General features: G+C 41.4%; 1 protein-coding gene across 1 annotated transcript; it reads left to right on the top strand.

Moving 5' to 3' along the window:
• The first annotated feature begins 6,681 nt into the window (after positions 1 to 6,681).
• meis3 (myeloid ecotropic viral integration site 3) lies at positions 6,682 to 17,972 on the top strand. Its single transcript, XM_072391775.1, has 13 exons — positions 6,682 to 7,066; positions 7,425 to 7,526; positions 10,632 to 10,771; positions 11,047 to 11,221; positions 11,308 to 11,358; positions 11,464 to 11,514; positions 12,373 to 12,522; positions 12,630 to 12,738; positions 13,652 to 13,797; positions 14,457 to 14,533; positions 15,419 to 15,477; positions 15,575 to 15,661; positions 16,786 to 17,972. The coding sequence occupies exons 2-13, from the start codon at positions 7,515 to 7,517 to the stop codon at positions 16,983 to 16,985; spliced, it is 1,257 nt and encodes a 418-aa protein (XP_072247876.1). The 5' UTR covers positions 6,682 to 7,066; positions 7,425 to 7,514; the 3' UTR covers positions 16,986 to 17,972.
• The last annotated feature ends 1,253 nt before the right edge of the window (positions 17,973 to 19,225 follow it).

The raw sequence follows: 19,225 nt of genomic DNA, 5'->3' as shown, positions 1-19,225 counted from the left end.
CTATCTGTCCGCCGGGCCAACCAATCACGGCCCTCTGACAGCTAGGCCATGAAAAATGTGGCCTGCTGGATGGAGGGGAGGTTGGGGAGAGGGTGGTGTGGGGTGGTGATGGGGTCGTGGAGAAGAGGAGGGAGGTGAAGGAGCACTCTATCTGATCCAAGTCAGGTCACGGCTGCACAACAGCTTCTAATGCACATACATATGATTCTTAACGTGGTAATGGCCTCCACACACACATACACAATAAAGCTCACAGGTTTCATGACAGAAGTGATCAACACATTTTCTGCCATGCAGCACCCACTGTGATGACATTGTTTTTCTTTGGTGACTATTAAAGTGGCTGAATGTGACACAAAGTCCAATGAACAATGTTTTTATGGCATGTCTGCAGCACAAAGTTCCCCAGTGAGAACTACAACACTGTGGACCTCATGTCCAATAACGAGGCCTGTCCTAACACCTCAAGGCCTAATCAACACACCGCCATCGCTCTTCTGCATAATCACCATGCTCACACTCATCCATTCACATCTTATTGCCGTGATTAGATTACATCTAATGCTATTACACCACTCCCATCTCTCTCCCTCATCTTCACTGCACCTCTGTCTCCCTCATCATAGATTTCTTGCAGATCTTATTAGAGTGTGATGCGGTGCAGGTCTCCCTCCCCTTTTTGGATTTATGAACCCTCAGACTTTTCTCCTTTAATCTGTCTCTCCTCCTCCGCTCCCGTCCTGCATCTGTCCATCTATCATTCCCAGGGTTTGCTTGGGCGGAAGAGTATTAATCCCACCATCCCATCTCTCACTCCTCTGGACAGATGAGGAGGTGGAGGAGGAAAATGCGAATAGGAGGAGGAGGGGTTGAGGGTAGGAGACTTCAGATTACTTTTCATAACATTTATAACATGCAGAGTTGTGGAAAGTTGATGAGGCACGGCAGGGATTGTATGCAGATTTATTCAGCGATAGGTCACAGCTTCAACAGGTATGAGGATGAGCAGAGGTAAGGGTCTGTGGGTGGGACATGGAGGCAATGAGTGCAGATGGGATGATAAAAAAAAACTGATGTGAGAGTGTATGTGCGCTGGTCACCTTTCTGAGTGTTCATGGGGGGGGGGGGGTTGTTTTGTGCAATTATGCTGAAATGAGCTTTCAGCAAAACATTTGTCTTCATCAAAGATTCCTTGTCTTTGAATAGGTGAAAGAAACTCCATCTTCTAACTTGTTAAGGCCCACCAAATTTAGACAAACACACAGGCTTGAAACACATGCACTGACTGTATGTTCAACAGAATCCAATCAGCTCTGGGAAATCAATTGGACAGCTCGGGACATTTAATGAGTTCAGTCCTTCCAGGCTTAATTCTGAGAAAAAGCAAAGAAACAAACGATAAAAAAGGAAGAAAGAGAGAAACCTTTCACCAGAGTCCAAAGTAAAGCCCACTCTCCTCTCTCCCTCAGCCTTCCTTCCCCCATCCAGGCCTGTGCAGTGACAGGTAGATTAAGGGGTGTGATAGATGCCCCTCTCTGTATCTCCCTCTCTCCATCTTTCCCCCTTTCCCTCCCTTCCATCCATCATGGCGGCTGGTGTAATTGCGGCTGCGTGGGGCTGGCAGAGGGAGCCTCCATCCATCTCCTTAACAACAAACAGTCACGAGGACGGATGGCGCTGCACTCCCCAGTTAATCTCCATCTATAAGAGGGGGAGGGCAACGGAGGGGAGGGATGGAGGGGAAGAAAATAACAATACTAAAAACTAAAAAAGGATAAGGGTATGGTAGAGGGAGGGAAGGAAAAATGGTCACGTGTTTGGCCAGAACAGATAGAAACAGCAACCGAAGAGAAATGACCAGGGTGGATGGAATGAAAGCAAGTGCGGGGAAAGTTTGGAAACAGGCTGCAGAGGCAGGTAGATAAGGGTGGATTTGCCCAGCAAGAGTGCAAGAAAAAAAAACCCAGAGAAGATGGAGGGAAGGGCGGCGGGAGGGAGAAAATTTATGCCTTTGCAGCCAGACAACCCAGAAACTAGAGAGGCAGAGGCTCATAAAAATGCACTCTGCACCCCCTGACTGCCCCCCAACCCTTAGCCCTCTTTCTTCCCTTCCTTCATCCTCTCTTTCTCCCTCTACTTTCCTCCATCACCCTGATCCCTCTGTCTCCTACTCTGAAGCAGGCTGTGTAGGCTCACAGTTGTGTGATGTTTTGGGTGGTTGTGTGTCGTTGCAAGAGGTCAAGGCAGCCATATTTTCTTAATGGTGGAGTCACTGAAGTCAACAAGGCTGGGTGGCCATCTGCAGTAAAACTAGACTTAGTTGGCAGGATGCTCAAAGCGATGGCAATTTCAAGACGTTTTATAACTCACAGATGATGGTTTGACATTTGGAACATATGAACAGCTGACAATGTTTGTAACAATAGCATCAAGCTGAATTCTGCAGAGGAAAAGTCATTTGAAGAACAGTAACGTCTGGCATTTTCTCACAACTTTCATTGATTACAGCTAATCAATTCCTTAGTGACAGAAATATAGTCACTCAAGAATTCTCTCTCTCTCACACACACACACACACACACACACACATACACTATTACATACACTCTTCTTGCTCGTTGTGTCCTGTTTTCTAGCCCTGGGCATGGCTTGCGGTGAGGCCAAACTTAGAAGGGAAGCCCAGTGACACAGACCCTGTAGCACACAACCAAGTGGACACACACACATGCAGCACATGCATTCCTCAGCCTGCTGTCATGAATACACATGCATGCTGGTGGGGGCACACACTCAACAGGCTTTGGTTGGTGCAGAGCAGCGAGAGCTTGAGCCTTGACAGGGAGTGACAAATAACTGCAGCAGCCTTGACATGCAGTATGGCCCCTGCACAGAGAACCTGTCTGACTGATATTCAACTCTGTTGAGCAGAAAATGTGCTTTTTCACAAAAAACAAAAAGTATTCTTTTTTCTTTTTGTTTTATCAGAAGTTATCCACTGTAGAGGGTTATGATATGAGCTTGAATTATGTGTAAAATAGCTCCCAAACATGTACTAGCTTCTTTTGAGGTCGTTTTAATCAGCTGCTGTTCATGCTATTGTACTCTCAAGAAAACAGGATGCACAGTAAATGTTGTGTATAGACTGAAAACAGTTGTAAAAAGTGAGGAATTCAACTGTAAAACTTATAGATTTGAGATCATGTGGCCAGAGAACTTTACTCCTCTCAACATCATTCAAGGATATCATCAAGGAAATCTGAAAAGATTATAAAAAGAAACATATTTCCTACCTGAGCAAAGAAGAGCAGCTTTGCATTTTGTAAATGATGACTGGCTGAATTAGGCTCAAAGATCCATATTTTTGTATGAGAACTGTGTGTTGAAGGTGCCTTTTTTATTAGAAAAATAAACTAGTCATATAGCGTTAAAAAAAAAGATAGACTAAGGAAATAGACAAGATTTTTACATTTCTGTGTCTTAACAACAATCAAAGGAAGAGTCCTGAATTACTGGCTCTCATAATTACTGAGTTATGAGCACAGAATCTAGAGCATGCTCAAACGTAAATGCAACTGAACCAGTTGGTGTCATAAGTTTGTTTACAATGTAGAATGCTCTGAGCTATTAAACAACACAAAAAGGCCTCCATACTGTGAAACTAATAAGCAAAAAAATGAATATGTTAATACAAGCGTGAAATGAATGTCACACGGTTATTGGCACCCTTCATCAACATTAGGCTGCAGATTCTTTTGCAATGATGGCAGCCCCAAACGACTCTGTAGAAGCTTATTGCACCTGTCTGCTATTGGTTTCTGCCACTCTTCCAGTGCTCATTGTTCAAATGCTTTAAAACTAACTGGGATCATTTTAGGAATAGCAGATTTGAGCTTCTTTGGAAGGTTTTTAGTGGGATTTTCTTCAGGTATAAAAAATGACCTGATTACAACAGTTTTTTTGCTGTGGGTTGTAGTCATACTCCCACTGACTAAATCGAGATCTTCACCCAAAACACAATTTTTTTCTGTTTAACATAATTCATTCTAAAATGTTGCATTTTTGTGACTTCCTCATTCCGCTCATACATTTAATGCCTCACAGCAAAGCAGCTCAACTACAAGATAGAATCTCCACCAGGTTTTACTGTAGGAAGGCTATTTTCCTTATGATCTTCATCATGTCACCTAAAAACAAGCTGATTCACTGCATTAGCAAAGAGCTGTATTTGGGTTCCTCTGCCCACAGAGCATTTCCTCAGTCAGTGTCAAGCTTTTTTAAGTGAAGTTTTTACAAACAACACTCTTGCCTTTTTGCACCTTTTGATAGCATCCTTTTTAATCTTCATACATGAACGTCAATTTGCACCAGTGTGAAGTGTGTGATGACATGGACTGAAACCACTATTCCTCCACATCAGTCTCATGCACTTTAGTTGACTTGTGAGGCACAATCCCGATCAACTTTCATTGACTTCTCACGGAGCTTCTTCTTAGTGCTACTTCCTATACATTTTCTTACCCTTTTAATGACAGTGAAAGTTTGTGATAAACTTACAAACTGTTGAAACAAGGACGCCAAGATCTTAAGCCATTATGTCTTAGCCTTTGGAATTGTTGTCAGCAAGCTTCAGCCATTGTGAACAAGAAGCTGAAAACCTGGTCCCTTTTTAGAATTTAAACAAAACTATAATTCGTGGTTAACTCTGGTCATATCAAAAAATTAAACCTTATTCTTTTTCATTTAGTTAAATACATTAAATCTGTCAATTTCTTGAACTTCTGCTGACAATTTTCTACAACATCATGAGAGCTACTTTGCTGTGCCTAAATAACTTCTGACAATTTATTAAAATATTCTAGACTTGCATTCATTTCCAAATAAACTGAAATTTCTGTGCTTAATATTCATGGGTGACACATCAAAATATGATAATCCAGTAGACTACACCAAACGTGACCCCAGATAGAGTGTATTTGTAGTTTATAATATGTTTTCTGAACAGGCTGAGGCCCTAACAGAAGGATAAAGTTGAAGTGTAACTCCATAAAGACAGAGACTTTTGCAACAAAAAGCTACCATGAAAAACACTGAGTGACACTGATAAGATATCTTATCCTTTATCCCGTTCCGTTTTTTTTCACTTAATGCAGTTGTTTTCATGGCTGCATTTCAATCAAACGTTGCTCTTTTAGGACAGCCCAGTTACTCCTGTCATATATGTGTCATCAAATGTGTTGTGCTGTTTATAGGAGAAGGTGTGTGAAAGCTAGTGATGTGATGATAATGACTAATCCGTCAAGCGTTTAAGATGTTAATGAGTGTAATCTTCGTGTTTAGATAACAGCCTGTTTGATAAATGTTCCAAAGCCTGAAGATTTATGATCAAATTCCTCTCACTAAAAACAATCACATCTGTTAAAGAATTTGTTTGAATTTTGGTTCAACATAATATATTTGTGGCGTGGAAGGGTTAAAGAAAAAAGGTATGTAAATCCCTGTAAACACGAATTATTTTGTGTTAATCCTTTTCATTCAACCTGTTGAAGGCAAAACAAGCCTTGGATCGCCTTTTCCAGCCCATTGACACAGCTCCATGGATGTATTATGGGCTCAGTGTAGGAGGGGGCTGAGCGCTGTGATCACTCCCGTAGGAAATCAGCACCCAGCAGAGTTGAAAGACCCCTGGCTGCAAGGACGTTGGAGGGCCCAGTCACAGCCGGCTCTGCCGTGAAACAGCATGCCGCCCACCGAGACGCCTGCCCCGGCCTGCTGATCCCCGCCAAGCCGCTGCTGATTGAAGTGCAGCCGCCTGTTGGCCCCTCACAGCGGGACCGGGGAAAGAGGAGCGTTTTGTATAATTATTATGTTACTTAGGTGTAATTTACAACACAAGACTGGGAGTTTAGCTGTCCCACTAACATGTGAAAGGTTTTTTTTTCTTTCTCTCTCTTTCTCTTTGGTTAAAATGAAACTTTCTCACATCAACGCTTTTAGTTTTCTCTCTTTTCTCAATCAACAAGAAGAGAGCCAAAGGGTGACATTTGGGCTCCGTCAAACGGCTGCCCTTTAATAGGTGTCTAGAAAAACAATATAACACTTTGAAAGCTATCTGTCAGTGAATTCCTTGTCAACAAGCACGCTTCCAACTTATTTATGACCCACAACGAGAAGCAGCTTAATTAAAGCGTAATTTTACCCCAATTAGCCTTAACATCAACCTTAAATTATAACTTCTGTCCTGCAAACCAACATTTTGTAAGATTTCTATGGCGGTGGCATAAGTTACGTAAATTCAAAGCGTAAACAAACCATCTATACTTAAAGTTAGCCTTTTGTTTGACATGAAACGCTTCCTGGCTGTGTGTGTGTTGGATTTTAATGGCCAGCTTAATAATTGTTGGTTGACTTTCGTTGACTGATTGCGATTCTTCCACCCAGACATGAATATTGGGCAGCTGCGGGGAAGAGGAAGGGAAAGATGGAGGGATGAAATCAGCTCAGACCTCGGAGGAGGCTTGAGATGAAAAGGGACAAAAACAATTGAGCAGGTCCTCTCCTGCGTTTTGTGTGTGTGATAAGGAGGAGGAGGAGGAGGAGGGGTAAAGGAGGAAGAGGAGGAGGAATGGATAGATGGATAGATAGAGGGAGGGGCTGGGGGGGTAGAGGTGGGCAAGAGATCCCGTCGCGTTTTGACCCCCAGAAACCTCCCCGCAACCCGCCACCACCAGAGTCACCACTCCTCCTCCTCCTCGTCTCCTCCTCCTTCTCCCCTCTTGAGGCTGAAAACACCATCGCTCATCCCGGGCCGTGACATTTTCCAGCCTGTCGCCGTATGCTGCGCGGACAGCGAGCGCAAAGAGCCAAAAAGGAAGGGGTTGGACGCTGTGTAGACTATCTGTCGCCCGCACACAGCACCGAGCATCCCGACGCTCTGCGATCCGGAGCGAGAGGCGCACCAGGCGGAGGCGAGGCGCTGCAGGAAGCCGCTGCTCCCTCTCACCCCGCTCCCTGGACTGCACCGGACGCGGCCCGAACAGGACTGGATACGGCGGATATTTACGTCTCGGTGGGATATTTCACACAATTTACTGGAGCCTTGTAGGCTATTACTCATCAGCCTATAGCATTTAATAGACTACGAGAATTAGTTAAAGCGTTTATTACCTCTCAGCGTATTGTAAACCATTATAGGCAATAGGCTCTCAGGATATCAGTCGTCCATAAAACCTCCAGACCTATCATTATGTTGTAATATAAAACGCGATGGACGCGGAGTAAACACACAGCAGGAGCAGATCTCCACTGTTCTCTGCCCACTTAATGTTTTTTGTTTAATCCTTTAGGGGGTTTTCTGTCTTGATGTTGATCTTGTTTACAACTTAATCACTGATGCATATGAACAACAAATGCGCTCTGATTTCCAGGAGCCGAGAAGCAGAGGAAGGGAGTAAATCTCGCTGGACTAGCCGAGGAGCGCATCATCATCTCCGGTGTAGGTCTGGCTGTCGAGTCGCATGGAGAAGAGGGTAGGTCTGCTGATTTTCTTCTTAATTTTTTCCACGTTATTTAGCACAAACTGCTTGGGATGATATAATTCATAGGTTATCACCACGGAGATGATAATCATCATAATAGGAGCACATGGTTGAGAGTCATGTTCGCATGCACAGTTAGCAGCCACAAAAACGCAAGGCCCGTTAGAGAGACCAGTGGGCTGTTACCGGGATGGACTTATTAGGGAAAACCCGAAGGAGAAATGCATTTATTGGACTTTAAAATCTGTGCATATACCAATACATTTTGTTTTTTTCTGGCCATTTTATGATGGGGTAAAGAATATAAACTTTTAAACCCCAATTTCTCCATTCGTAAGGGGAAAGTCACTTCAGTGAGGTCACTTCTCGAGCGGCAGCTGTTGATTTAGATTTCAGATCTCGTCCTCTCCTTATCATAACAGGTCCTCTAGTTGTTTAATGCCAGTCAGTTAAGGGTTAGAGAGTTGGTCATTAAGAGGCAGAGGAGAGCAGGGGAGATGCAGCTCTTCAACTCGGTAAGTAGGTCAGTTTTTTTGCTACAGCGATTCAGAGGCTCGGTGGTGGCAGAGGAGGAGGAGGAATATAGGAAGAGGCTAACGGGCAGCAGGCAGACTGAGCCCTCTCCCGAGAAGACAGCAATTAGAGATGTACACTTTGCAGACAGAAAATCACTGCTGTAGACAAACAGTGCTGACAGAGCTTTAGCAGGCAGACATGCTCTACCAGAGTCACATCCACCACCAACTGCTCAGAAACTGAATTTAGGCTAAAAAAAAATATATCCAAACAGTATTGATCATATTTGGATGGATACTGAGAGTGCAGTGATCTTTTGCATGATCTTATGTAAAGGGAAATTGAGTGTTAGAGTGATAGTTTATATATTCAAAACACCATCGAAAAGTGTATGACTCTGTTAAACAAAAATTAAGGAAAAACAATCGTCCTCTCAGGATAACTCACTTATATACTCTGTGAGCTATACAATACTGAAGTTCACTTATTTTCAAGCGCTCAGATCTGCAACAAGTACTGTTCAGTTCGTTTCATCCACAAAGTGTTGGAGTGATTTGATCCGTAAAGTCTTTAAGTTTTTACATTTCAAGTAACCAAAATAGTTAAGAAATTCCTTGTCAAAAACAACGTTTGTGTGAATAAGTATCCCTTGAATGACTGTAGTCACTTGGTTCTCATTTGTTAGAGTTTTACTTCTCTCGGTTAAAGGCAGAGGAACTGGGAAATTTAGGATTGAACACAACTACATCATTTTTGCTTTAAAAGAACTCCAAATCAACCGTATTTTTTTCCACTTTTCTTTCATAAATTAACGCGAGAAAAAAACTGAATAGGTTTCTGTACTTTTTTCCACGTTTGGAAGTCAAATTCCTGCGAAATTCAGTTCGACAAATGAGACGTTTTCCTTGATAACCATAACAGTTTGATCAAATCTAGATGTTTTAACAATTTAAACAGACTTAATGCCCATTATTTCAGCTATACTTTCACTGAACTAACGGGAAACAATACGAAACAAAGTAGAGGGACCAAGTTTCGTCCTTAACGACATATCATCATCCCACCATCCTGATGAAGCAGTTGGAAATAACTTTTCGTCTGAGATAACAAAGTTTAAACTCATAATGAAAATGTTGTCTGCCTATCAGAGATCTGTTTGTCGGCTTCGTGACTTTTCTTAAAACGGGGTAAAATTCGCGGAATTTGTCATCTAAACTTACGCGCTTTGATCCGCTTGACGCAAAGAAATTCGATAGGGGTCATGCGTAAAAAGAGACGCGCAATCTGATAGCGGTGATTGTGTTAATAGCCAGCCTCCATAAAAACTGGAAGGTGTCCCGAGCCGGGGCCTCAGAGCAGGTGCTTTCTGTGATCCGGGTGGCCATATGGGACTCTGAAATGCAACAATTTGATAAGCCATTTAGGACAGTGGTTTCCAAAGTGGGGTCTGGAGACCTCAGGGGGCTCTAGAAAGGGATTTGGGGACAGTGCATGCACATGAAGAAAAAATGATTTAATTTTTCTTTTATTAAAGAGAGAATGCAGAAAATAACTTTTATATCTGTTTTTCATTGTTGCTGTACATCATGTACAGTTTAAATACTTTTACACTTGACAAATAATTTGACAAGACTCTAAAGCTATTTAAAGCTAAAGTTATTTGTGAGCCATACAAGCTTCCAAAGTAATTTGAATTACTGTCTTAATCCTAATGCCTCCAAATATCAGAACTGAGTCACTGTGTGTCACCTTCAGCTCATATTTCCGTAAAAAATTCAAGGAAACCTATCTTGCTGCAGCCTGTCTTGGGAACAGTTTCCATAGAAAAACTAGGCTGAGCACATCATAACTTTTATGACTTGGTTAAAATAACAGTGAAGGGAAAGGTGTGCGGGTGAGGCCACTTAGCAGGAGCTGTCTGTGTGTGATCCCAGTGGCCCTGTGGGACTGCGCCCGGAGTCCCTTTAATCCAACAGAAAGAGAAACAGAAGCAGATCCTCTGACCTGAGCAACGCTGCCTCACAGACAGCAGCTGCAGGCAGGGACAAATTAGCTCACAGACACATCACACACACACACACACACACACACACACACACACACACACAGAGTCAGACATATATGCTCAGAGAACTACAGCGTGTATGCTTGTCTGTGGATTTGTTTGTGTGTGTGTGTCCCTCTATCTGTCATATGTGTGTCTGATTCCTTATGTTAGTGTGTCTGTGTGTGCATGAGTGGGTCATAGTGAGGTTTTCACAGCAGGTCACAAGGGAGGTCTCTGCACGACTCCTGTCTAGTCTGAGTTCAGGAGGGAGGAGACAATACCAGCAGCTACAGGAAGAAATTTGCTAATTTTTGATCAAACGACAGCACAAAATCCCTGCAACACATGCAAATTCTGCTAAATCATAAAATCTCATCAGGTCTGCTCACTGTATCCTCATCCAGTAGGCTGCGTTGCTCAGGCCCCCGGACAGCTTGGCTGTATAATAAAATCACAGTAAGATTTGATGTCAGACAGCCACAGATGTCAAATGTGTCTCATGTTTTCTGTCTCTCCATGTAATTATGTTTCAGTATGAAGAGCTGGTGCACTACTCAGGGTCGGAGGGCATGTCGGTGGGGGGGTACGGGGACGACGTCAGGGGGCTTCCTCCCCCGCAGTATGGACACACCATCCCTGACTCCCTCAAACACCACAAAGACCAGATATATGGGTACGGTGATTTGTCTGGCATGTCAGTGGTTAAGAAACTGTTTATACTGCATGCACACTTGTAGCAGATTAACAAACATAATATATTTACCATGCTGAACATGAGAATCCATCTGAAGTGTTTACAGCTGTCTGTTTCATAAACACAGTTGCATAAAGTTTCATGTGACACATTCTGTAAATGTATCGTGCGTACACTATGTCAACTGTTACTGTGTTTATGTATAGTGTGTTAACTGTATATCTATGTCTCTGTGTGTGTATGTGTGTGGGCAGTCACCCACTGTTTCCACTGCTGGCCTTAGTGTTTGAGAAGTGTGAGCTGGCCACCTGCTCCCCTCGAGACTCCTCCTCACTCTCAGCCACCGCCCACCTCCCCGGGATGACCAATCACAGTGATGTTTGCTCCTCCGATTCCTTCAACGATGACATCGCAGCCTTTGCTAAGCAGGTGGGTGAGGGTCAGGAGGACAAATCAGACATCGGTAGATTTTGGGGTTTTTAGATTTGTTTTAAGTGGCTGGATTTGTGTTTCAGATTCGCTCAGAGAAACCCATATTTTCTTCCAATCCTGAGCTGGACAACTTGGTATGATGCACCAACAAATGACATGCTGAAATAAGAAACTCACTTTTCTCATATTACGTTGTGAGATATATCCACAAAATTAAGCTCTGACCTTTCTTTCCACAGATGATCCAGGCCATACAGGTTCTTCGGTTCCATTTACTGGAGTTAGAGAAGGTTAGTTATATCCCAATATGTTTTTAACTGAGCGCTCTTTGTTTGTAGGAAAGTATATCATCCAGCAGCTACATGTAGTTGTTAAACATCTCTATATTATAAATACTATTCATGTAGATGGGAACGAAAGAAAATGTATCTGGCTGTGAAAGGAAAGAAAATGCACATCATTATTTTGTTCTAAGACATGAACCTGTCCTTTGTGATGCAGAATAATACAATAAGTCCTACATTATGATACGATACAATACATTATCATTAGATACAATACAATACGATACAATATGATATATTAAGCCGTAAAATACAACACTATAAAATACGATATTATACAGCATGATTTGGCATATACTATACAATATAAAATGCTTTGATATTATTTCTGGTCTTTGTGGGAAAGTGTAGCTTCCTCAAGTCATCTGAAGTTTTAAACAGACCTAATATAAATATAAATACATATATGAATATAAATAAACAAGTAACCTACAGCCACTATGGCAAATATTTCACAAGCATTATAGGGATACAATTATAATGCATTGGTGTGAAGTTAAGAAATTGACTCAAATTGGATTGTAATGCATTAAATTATATTGTATTAATTATTAGATCACAATTAGCTACATTAAAGCAGTTTATAATTGGATTGAAGTGGACTGTATCCCATTGAACATGCATTGATTGTGTTTAGTTTTTCTTTGAAGTGTCTTGAGATGGGTTGTGTTGTGAACGCATCAGTCAAATGAATTAAATTATTGTCAGTATTATGTCATTATCATTATTTGTGGTCTGTTTAGGCTCTGCTTACTAACTGGTGTCAGTAGTATGCCCTGATGAGAATTCATTTGTTTTCCCAAGGTGCATGACCTGTGTGATAATTTCTGCCATCGCTACATCACTTGCCTGAAGGGAAAAATGCCCACAGACCTTGTTCTGGATGAACGGGAGGGAGGGTCCAAGTCTGACATGGAGGACTTCAGTGGATCCTGCACTAGTCTGTCAGAGCAGGTGAGACTATTTGTCCAAAAAGGATAAACTCCATTGCGTTTCCATGTTTCACCTGCTGCGAATTCCCCACTTTGCCTTCATCGTCCCTCCTTCTCTCTCCTCTGCAGAATGCATCGTGGTTACGGGAGCCAGATGAATGCGCCACAACTCCTCTGGGGACACCAGGCACGTGTGGCTTGCCCTCACACAGCACAGTAGACAACGGCAGTGACGCAGGTAAATATGCAGACAGATACATGCATTCAAATTGAAAGTACAATGTGTGAGTGAGAAAGCCTTGCATTGTACAGTCAGGATTCATGCAAGAAAATAAAGGTGTAAGCAAATGTGCAACACGATTCACACACAGCCAAGTCCCACAAAGTGGTAAGTGGTTGCACTTACATAACACCTTTTAACTTTAGATGTTCTACAGAGCACTTTGAAACGTGTTTCTCATTTGCCCAATCACACACAGTGATGGAGCTGCAGTTAGAAGCAACTTGTGTTTCAGTGTCAAGTGCAAAGGTAAAATGCAATTTAGTGGGACTTGTGAATGAAGACCCCAACCTTGCCGTTACTAGGCATCCCAGTCAGGTGCCAGAGCTTAAACTTAAATCAATTCAATTCAATTCAATTCAGAAGGAAAACGCAAATGCCTTCAAATAATTTTTTGGATTCCCATATATTAATTTTATTTTCATAAAATGTCACAGAACAGAGAAATGGTGTACACATGCCCAAGCTATAAAGTAGTAGAAATAAATAAATAATCGTATGTTGAATAAAGCTTCTATTTCAGATTTTGTGTAATAAAATACACGTATCCTGATAGTCAGTCACTTGAGGTCAGTCACATTCTCTGCTTTTAGCTTCAAGCGACTAGCTGTTCTGTCACAAATAGAATCTGTATTTAGGTCTGTTAGTTGGACCAAACAAGCAGAAGACATTAATACAGCTTCTCAGAAATAGTGAATGTCATATCTTACCATTTTCAAAAATACATTTCATGTATATGTCGCACATTTTAGGTTTATGACATTAAAAGCAATTAAATAAATCAGCACACTGACCTTACACCAACTGGGCCTTAATAGGGGTCCCATACATGTATTTACTTAAACACCATAACTTGGTGGTGTTCCCGCAGGCGATGGTCTTGATGGAGGAGTGGCCTCTCCCAGCACAGGAGAAGAGGACGAGAGTGACAGAGACAGGCGGAACAACAAGAAGAGAGGGATCTTCCCTAAAGTGGCCACGAACATCATGCGAGCATGGCTCTTTCAGCACCTTTCGGTGAGCTTTCAGCTGCATAAAAATAATGATTACACTTGAAAGTATTAGATTTAGACAGTAATTAAGACCACCATTGTAGACATTTGACTAAACAAAGATAGCCTGTGTTGCTCACTGTCAGGGAATAATTACTGCGAGAGAGGATTTAGTGTGGGGAACATGTCACAGACAAGAAAAGACAAAGAGGGGAAGTGAGTGTATAATGGAGGTCAATTCAATTAAATTAAAATCTGGGGATTAAGTGATTATATAAATATGCTCACTGTCAAATCGTTGTGGAAATGATAGAAATGGAGTGTGTAATTGTGGGTGAGGTAGTTAGATTAGTGATTAGCTACTAAATGAGGCAGGTCAAATGTTGCCTCACTCCAGTTATTACAATATGTGTGTGTGTGTGTGTGTGAAGAGGGAGAGAAACACTGAAATGGGGATGAGGTGTCGACTCTTTAAATTGTGTGTAGAGAGGAATTCAGATGGAGTGTCATCAGAATTCACAATGAGGGCTCACACACATTATTTTGGTCTGGGTTTGAGCTGAAGCTTCAGTTTTCCTTAAAAGGATTCTCTTCCTTGTTCGTATGCTGCCGCCAGTGTCACACCTCAAAGTCTGGCTTTAATTTGTGCAACCCTGGCTCTACATGTGCGCCTTGTGTTTCCAGCACCCATACCCGTCAGAGGAGCAGAAGAAGCAGCTGTCGCAAGACACGGGGCTGACCATCTTACAGGTCAACAACTGGTCAGTGCACTCCTAAATCAATGTACCAATTCCAGGCTTGTGGTTTATCAATAATCAATTAGACTGTTTTGTTTAAATAGAAAGCATCAACTTTCAAATGAACAACATGGCTTCAGCCGTGTCAGTAAGATATAAGGCGTAATCGTCTGGTGCCGGCATTAATTGTGTCTATTTTTGACGACTTATGTAAGCTTTTTTTTTCTACTGTGCATATTCAGTGTGAATAACAGTTAATTGGTTAAAGGTATCACCTTTACAAGACTTCCAGAGAGGATTATAATCTAATTCACTGGAGCATATCCCATGATGGAGAGGAAAATGCCCTGCGAAGCAGTTTTACTCAAGCTGCAGCGCAGTAAAATCCATTTGCTCCGTGCTCATGAAACAGAATTGCAAATCAATATCTAATAATCAGATTATTTACTGCACCTAAGTTTCTCAGTCACTCTCCAGCCACAAATGAGCCAACATAGATTAAACACATGCACACAATTGGCCAATACTTTCCGTGGTGATTATTTAACGGTTCTTTCATAAAAAATTTTTTTTCTCTACATCAGAATTTTAGTCTTCATTACATGTTAAACAAAATATTTAATAATTCTATATGTCATTCTGGCATATTTTCATCCATACCTCTGCAGCAGTACACACACAGAGCGAGATCAAAGCAGATCAATCTATTATCACAGGGTTGATCGATATCTGCTCTACCCTAACTTTGATTTACTCTGCCCTCTGAAAGGGTTAAGTGGTTGTAAAAGGGAAAAGGTTAATAGTCTCCCGTTCAGCCTTTTTCTCCATTAACGGCTGGCCTTGTCCATCCTTCTCACTGTCTGTCTGAAACACATACTTTATATCTCTCCCCCCATCCACTCTGTGCAGGTTCATCAATGCCAGGAGAAGAATAGTTCAACCGATGATTGACCAGTCAAACCGCTCAGGTTGGTGTTCAGTCGGTCAGTTAGAAAACCCCTTAGTGAGCATATGAGTGTGTATTCGAGTGTATATGTGTGTCTGAAGGTGTGTGTTATCTCGTAGGTCAGGGTGGTCCCTACAGCCCAGAGGGAGCAGCTCTTGGGGGCTACGGGCTTGACGGGCAGGCCCACCTCGGGCTTAGAACTGCAGGTATATATTTTTTCCTTTGTGCCATATGGCATTAAAAACACAAAGATGAGCCGTGCTGTTTTGACTCATCATTTAATTGCCATAAACACAAACAATGTAGTTTACTATAGTTGACTCAACCCCCCAAACGCCATCCTGCTGCTGGAAACACTCACCAGAGCACAAACTGTGGAATTATATGCTGCTGAAAACAGTCCCCAACAGATGCACTACTTACTCCTATTTATAAGAAACTGCAGAGTGCAGCTGTTTCATTAAATTACTTTTGCATCTCTTTTTCTCCATAAATGTATATACATTTTTACAATTTCATGTCCCCAGGAGGAGTCAATGGGCCTTGGGCTAAATACCAAAGATGAGCAAAAGATACATAGATAAAAGAGAAAATAACATAGCCATGAGAGGACAGAGTTGAGTCTTTAGGGTAAATTCTATGACTAAAGAGTGACTCACCAGGTATTTAGCATCATGTTAAAAGTGGTTTCTAGGGATAGGGACTACAGTTTTTTTGTGTACAGTTTGGGACTCAAGTTTTAAAGGAATATTATGCAATTTAATTGAATACCAAATACTTTCTACTAGAATTTTAGTGAAAGCCTGTAAAGATTTAATCAGAAGGCTGGATGTTATTGTATTTATTCAGTGTAAACATTAATCTTTAATTAAGACTTGAACAAGATTCTGTATAGGATGACTCATAGAATAAGGTTTTAAATCTTTTTGCCTAAGTGGAAACAAAAAGGAAAACCTGTGCTGTGCATTGAAAAGTAAACAAAAGGTAGAACATCAGACATGGACTTCGATGTCAATCAGGGACAAAATGCTGGTTTTAAGATGAAAAGCATATTGAGAAAATAGTATAATATAATAACGAGTTTAAACTTAATAGTGTTTTAAATTGGAGAACTTTTGAGCAGAAAATATGTGTAAAACGTCTGAGTCTTATTTCTGCGATGTGCGTCAGAGCAATTTTATAGAATTTAATTACTGATTTAACAAAAACAAAACCTTATTCTTCATTCTTTGAAAATTCCAAAAGGACCATCAAGGCCAAATGATTTGAGTGTGTATTGTACTTGTACCATATCTATTTTTTATTTTCTAAACATCTTTCTTCCAACCAGGTCTCCAGGGAATGCCCACTCTACAAGGTGACTACCCCGGCGCTCTGCTGTCCCAGCCAGGCTACCCTCCGCACCCAGGACCATCCCTCCACTCTTATCCCGGACCACACCCTCACCCAGCGATGCTGCTCCATCCTCCGCCACATGCACACCCTGCAGAGCCACTCCTCGCCCAAGGACTGGACATACATGCACACTAGCTGTTGAGGGAGTTGGTGTGTGTGGGAAATTTACTGAATGAATGTGTGAGTGTGTGGGGTGGGATATGTGTGTGTATGAGCCTGGATGTGTAATGACTCATACAGTACATTATTTAAAGAACAAATAACACATTGCTCCAAACGTTTACATTCCCCACTGAAAGACACTGACCTCAATATGACCTAGCAGTTCCACTTGTTAACACACACATACACACACATGCAAACATTTCACTTTCACACACTTCAGTCTGAACCCACAGGTGTAAGCCATACCTCTCTCAGAGTAGAAGTGCTTCCTCTTCTTTAAATTTCTCCACTGTGTCCTGTGGGTGAGGCACATGCTTTAAACTACGCTTCCCATCATGCCTGCTGATCGGATCAGAGAGACAAATGAATATTCATTCACAGACTTTTTGCAACCGCACAAGGTTGTTACTGAATGGGACTTGATCCTGGGAACCTGCCTTCTTACCCATTCCCCGTCTTCCTGCACACATCGACTGTCCACACACACTTTATTTAAGCTTTTTTAATTTTTTTTCCTATTCTATTTTTGTATTTATGTGTGCCACTCCAGGCAGATGCAGCTTCACATGAGCTTGTTGAAATGTTAGTGCTCTTCCTCAGCATGAAGCTAAACACTATGAATGACTTCCAGTCTGCCTCGCTCTTGTATCACTGACCTCCTTAAGACGCCATCAGGCCTCCGTTACCTTAGGATTTTTCCTATACACTCACAAACACTTTCACGCACGCATACATCAGCAAACACAACACAGAAAGCCATTTCAGCACATACACACACAAACTTCTGTGAGCATTTCTCATACAGTGTTGAGTGTCACAGTGGTGGGTGAGGGGAGCTGCAGCCAAAGGACTCTTTACACATTTAGCTCCCTCTCCACTCTGCTCAGACCGCTAAAGTATTTCCGGATGATAACGATGGGAAATTCAGTTAAAGTATTAAAATGTTTTTTTGTAAAACTTGTCACTTGTCATTTGTTTGTATGTGTGGTGTGATTCAACCTGCAGCTTAACCATTCAACATGATGTATTTTGCATTACTAGAAGACACTACAGTCGCTTTAAGTTCCTTAAACCAGCTGGTCAGTGAGTCAGTCACAATGCCCCAGTTCCATACTATATGTTTTTCACAACTGTCCTTAATATTGTTTGCTTACAGAGAACCTGTTGCTAAATAAATATCCTCCAAGGAGGTGGTATGCATGACATTTGATATATAAGTACACAAAAGCAAAATAGGAAATAAAAGATTTGTGCCATGTGATCTTTGTAATAAAACTATTAAATAGTAGAGAATAGGGTTTTAAAAAATGTTTATCGATTGCTTTCTATCATTTGTCTATAAGTAGAAAGTAGATGCATGAAATTTTTAATTGATCTAGTCTCATTTATCTACTCTACAATTGTTTGTATATAAGGTTAAAACAATTCAATAAAATAGCATTTTACTTAAGTGTTTAGCTTTTATGCTATTGAATGCATTGTATGTTAACAGTATACATCTTGACAAATAGATAAATTATGCATTATCTAATAAAGTTTGTGTTAACTTGAAAAATGATCCAACAGACACAATGCAATAAAATGTTATAGAGGTGATATGCCACTATCTCAAAACTGAAACTCATGTAACACCAACAGAGAGCTGAGTATAGCAGAAGTAAGAGCAAAAAAAATAAGAAGAGCACTCAGATGGTGCATCCTCCATCAATGCCGCTGCCCCACTTCATTATTTAAAGAGGAACCAATCACACCAAAAGCGGACGATTATTCTTCTGCCCCTTTCTTCATCATTGTTCTAAATCTCATGGCCTGGTAACGTTTGTCTGATTATGCTGACCAACAGACAGAGACTGATGGTCACACATAAGACACACAAAGACATTTTACTTCAGTACAGTTAAATAACTGCTCCCATTTGATTTTAAATTCAATTGGGCTTATTTATGTGGCGCCTATTAACAACAAAAGTCCTCTCAGGGCACTTTTCAGAGAAAGTAAAGTTCAGATCATGGCTAATCAAATATAGTCTAATTCAGTTCCGTTCAGTTCAATTCAGTATGATAGTATTTATAGAATGCCATCCATCCATCCATTTTCTATACCCAGCGGTGAGAGGCGGGGTAAACCCTGGACAGGTCGCCAGCCCATCACAGGGCCTTCATAGAATGCCAGTTCGTAAAAAAACTGATTGCACAGAATCTTAAGTTTGA

The sequence above is a fragment of the Leuresthes tenuis genome, unplaced genomic scaffold (genome assembly GCF_036924035.1).
Source record: "Leuresthes tenuis unplaced genomic scaffold, fLeuTen1.0.hap1 SCAF_9, whole genome shotgun sequence".
NCBI classification, from domain to species: Eukaryota; Metazoa; Chordata; class Actinopteri; order Atheriniformes; family Atherinopsidae; genus Leuresthes; species Leuresthes tenuis.
Note: the sequence above shows the minus strand (reverse complement) of the source record. Positions and strands in the feature narration are given on the sequence as shown.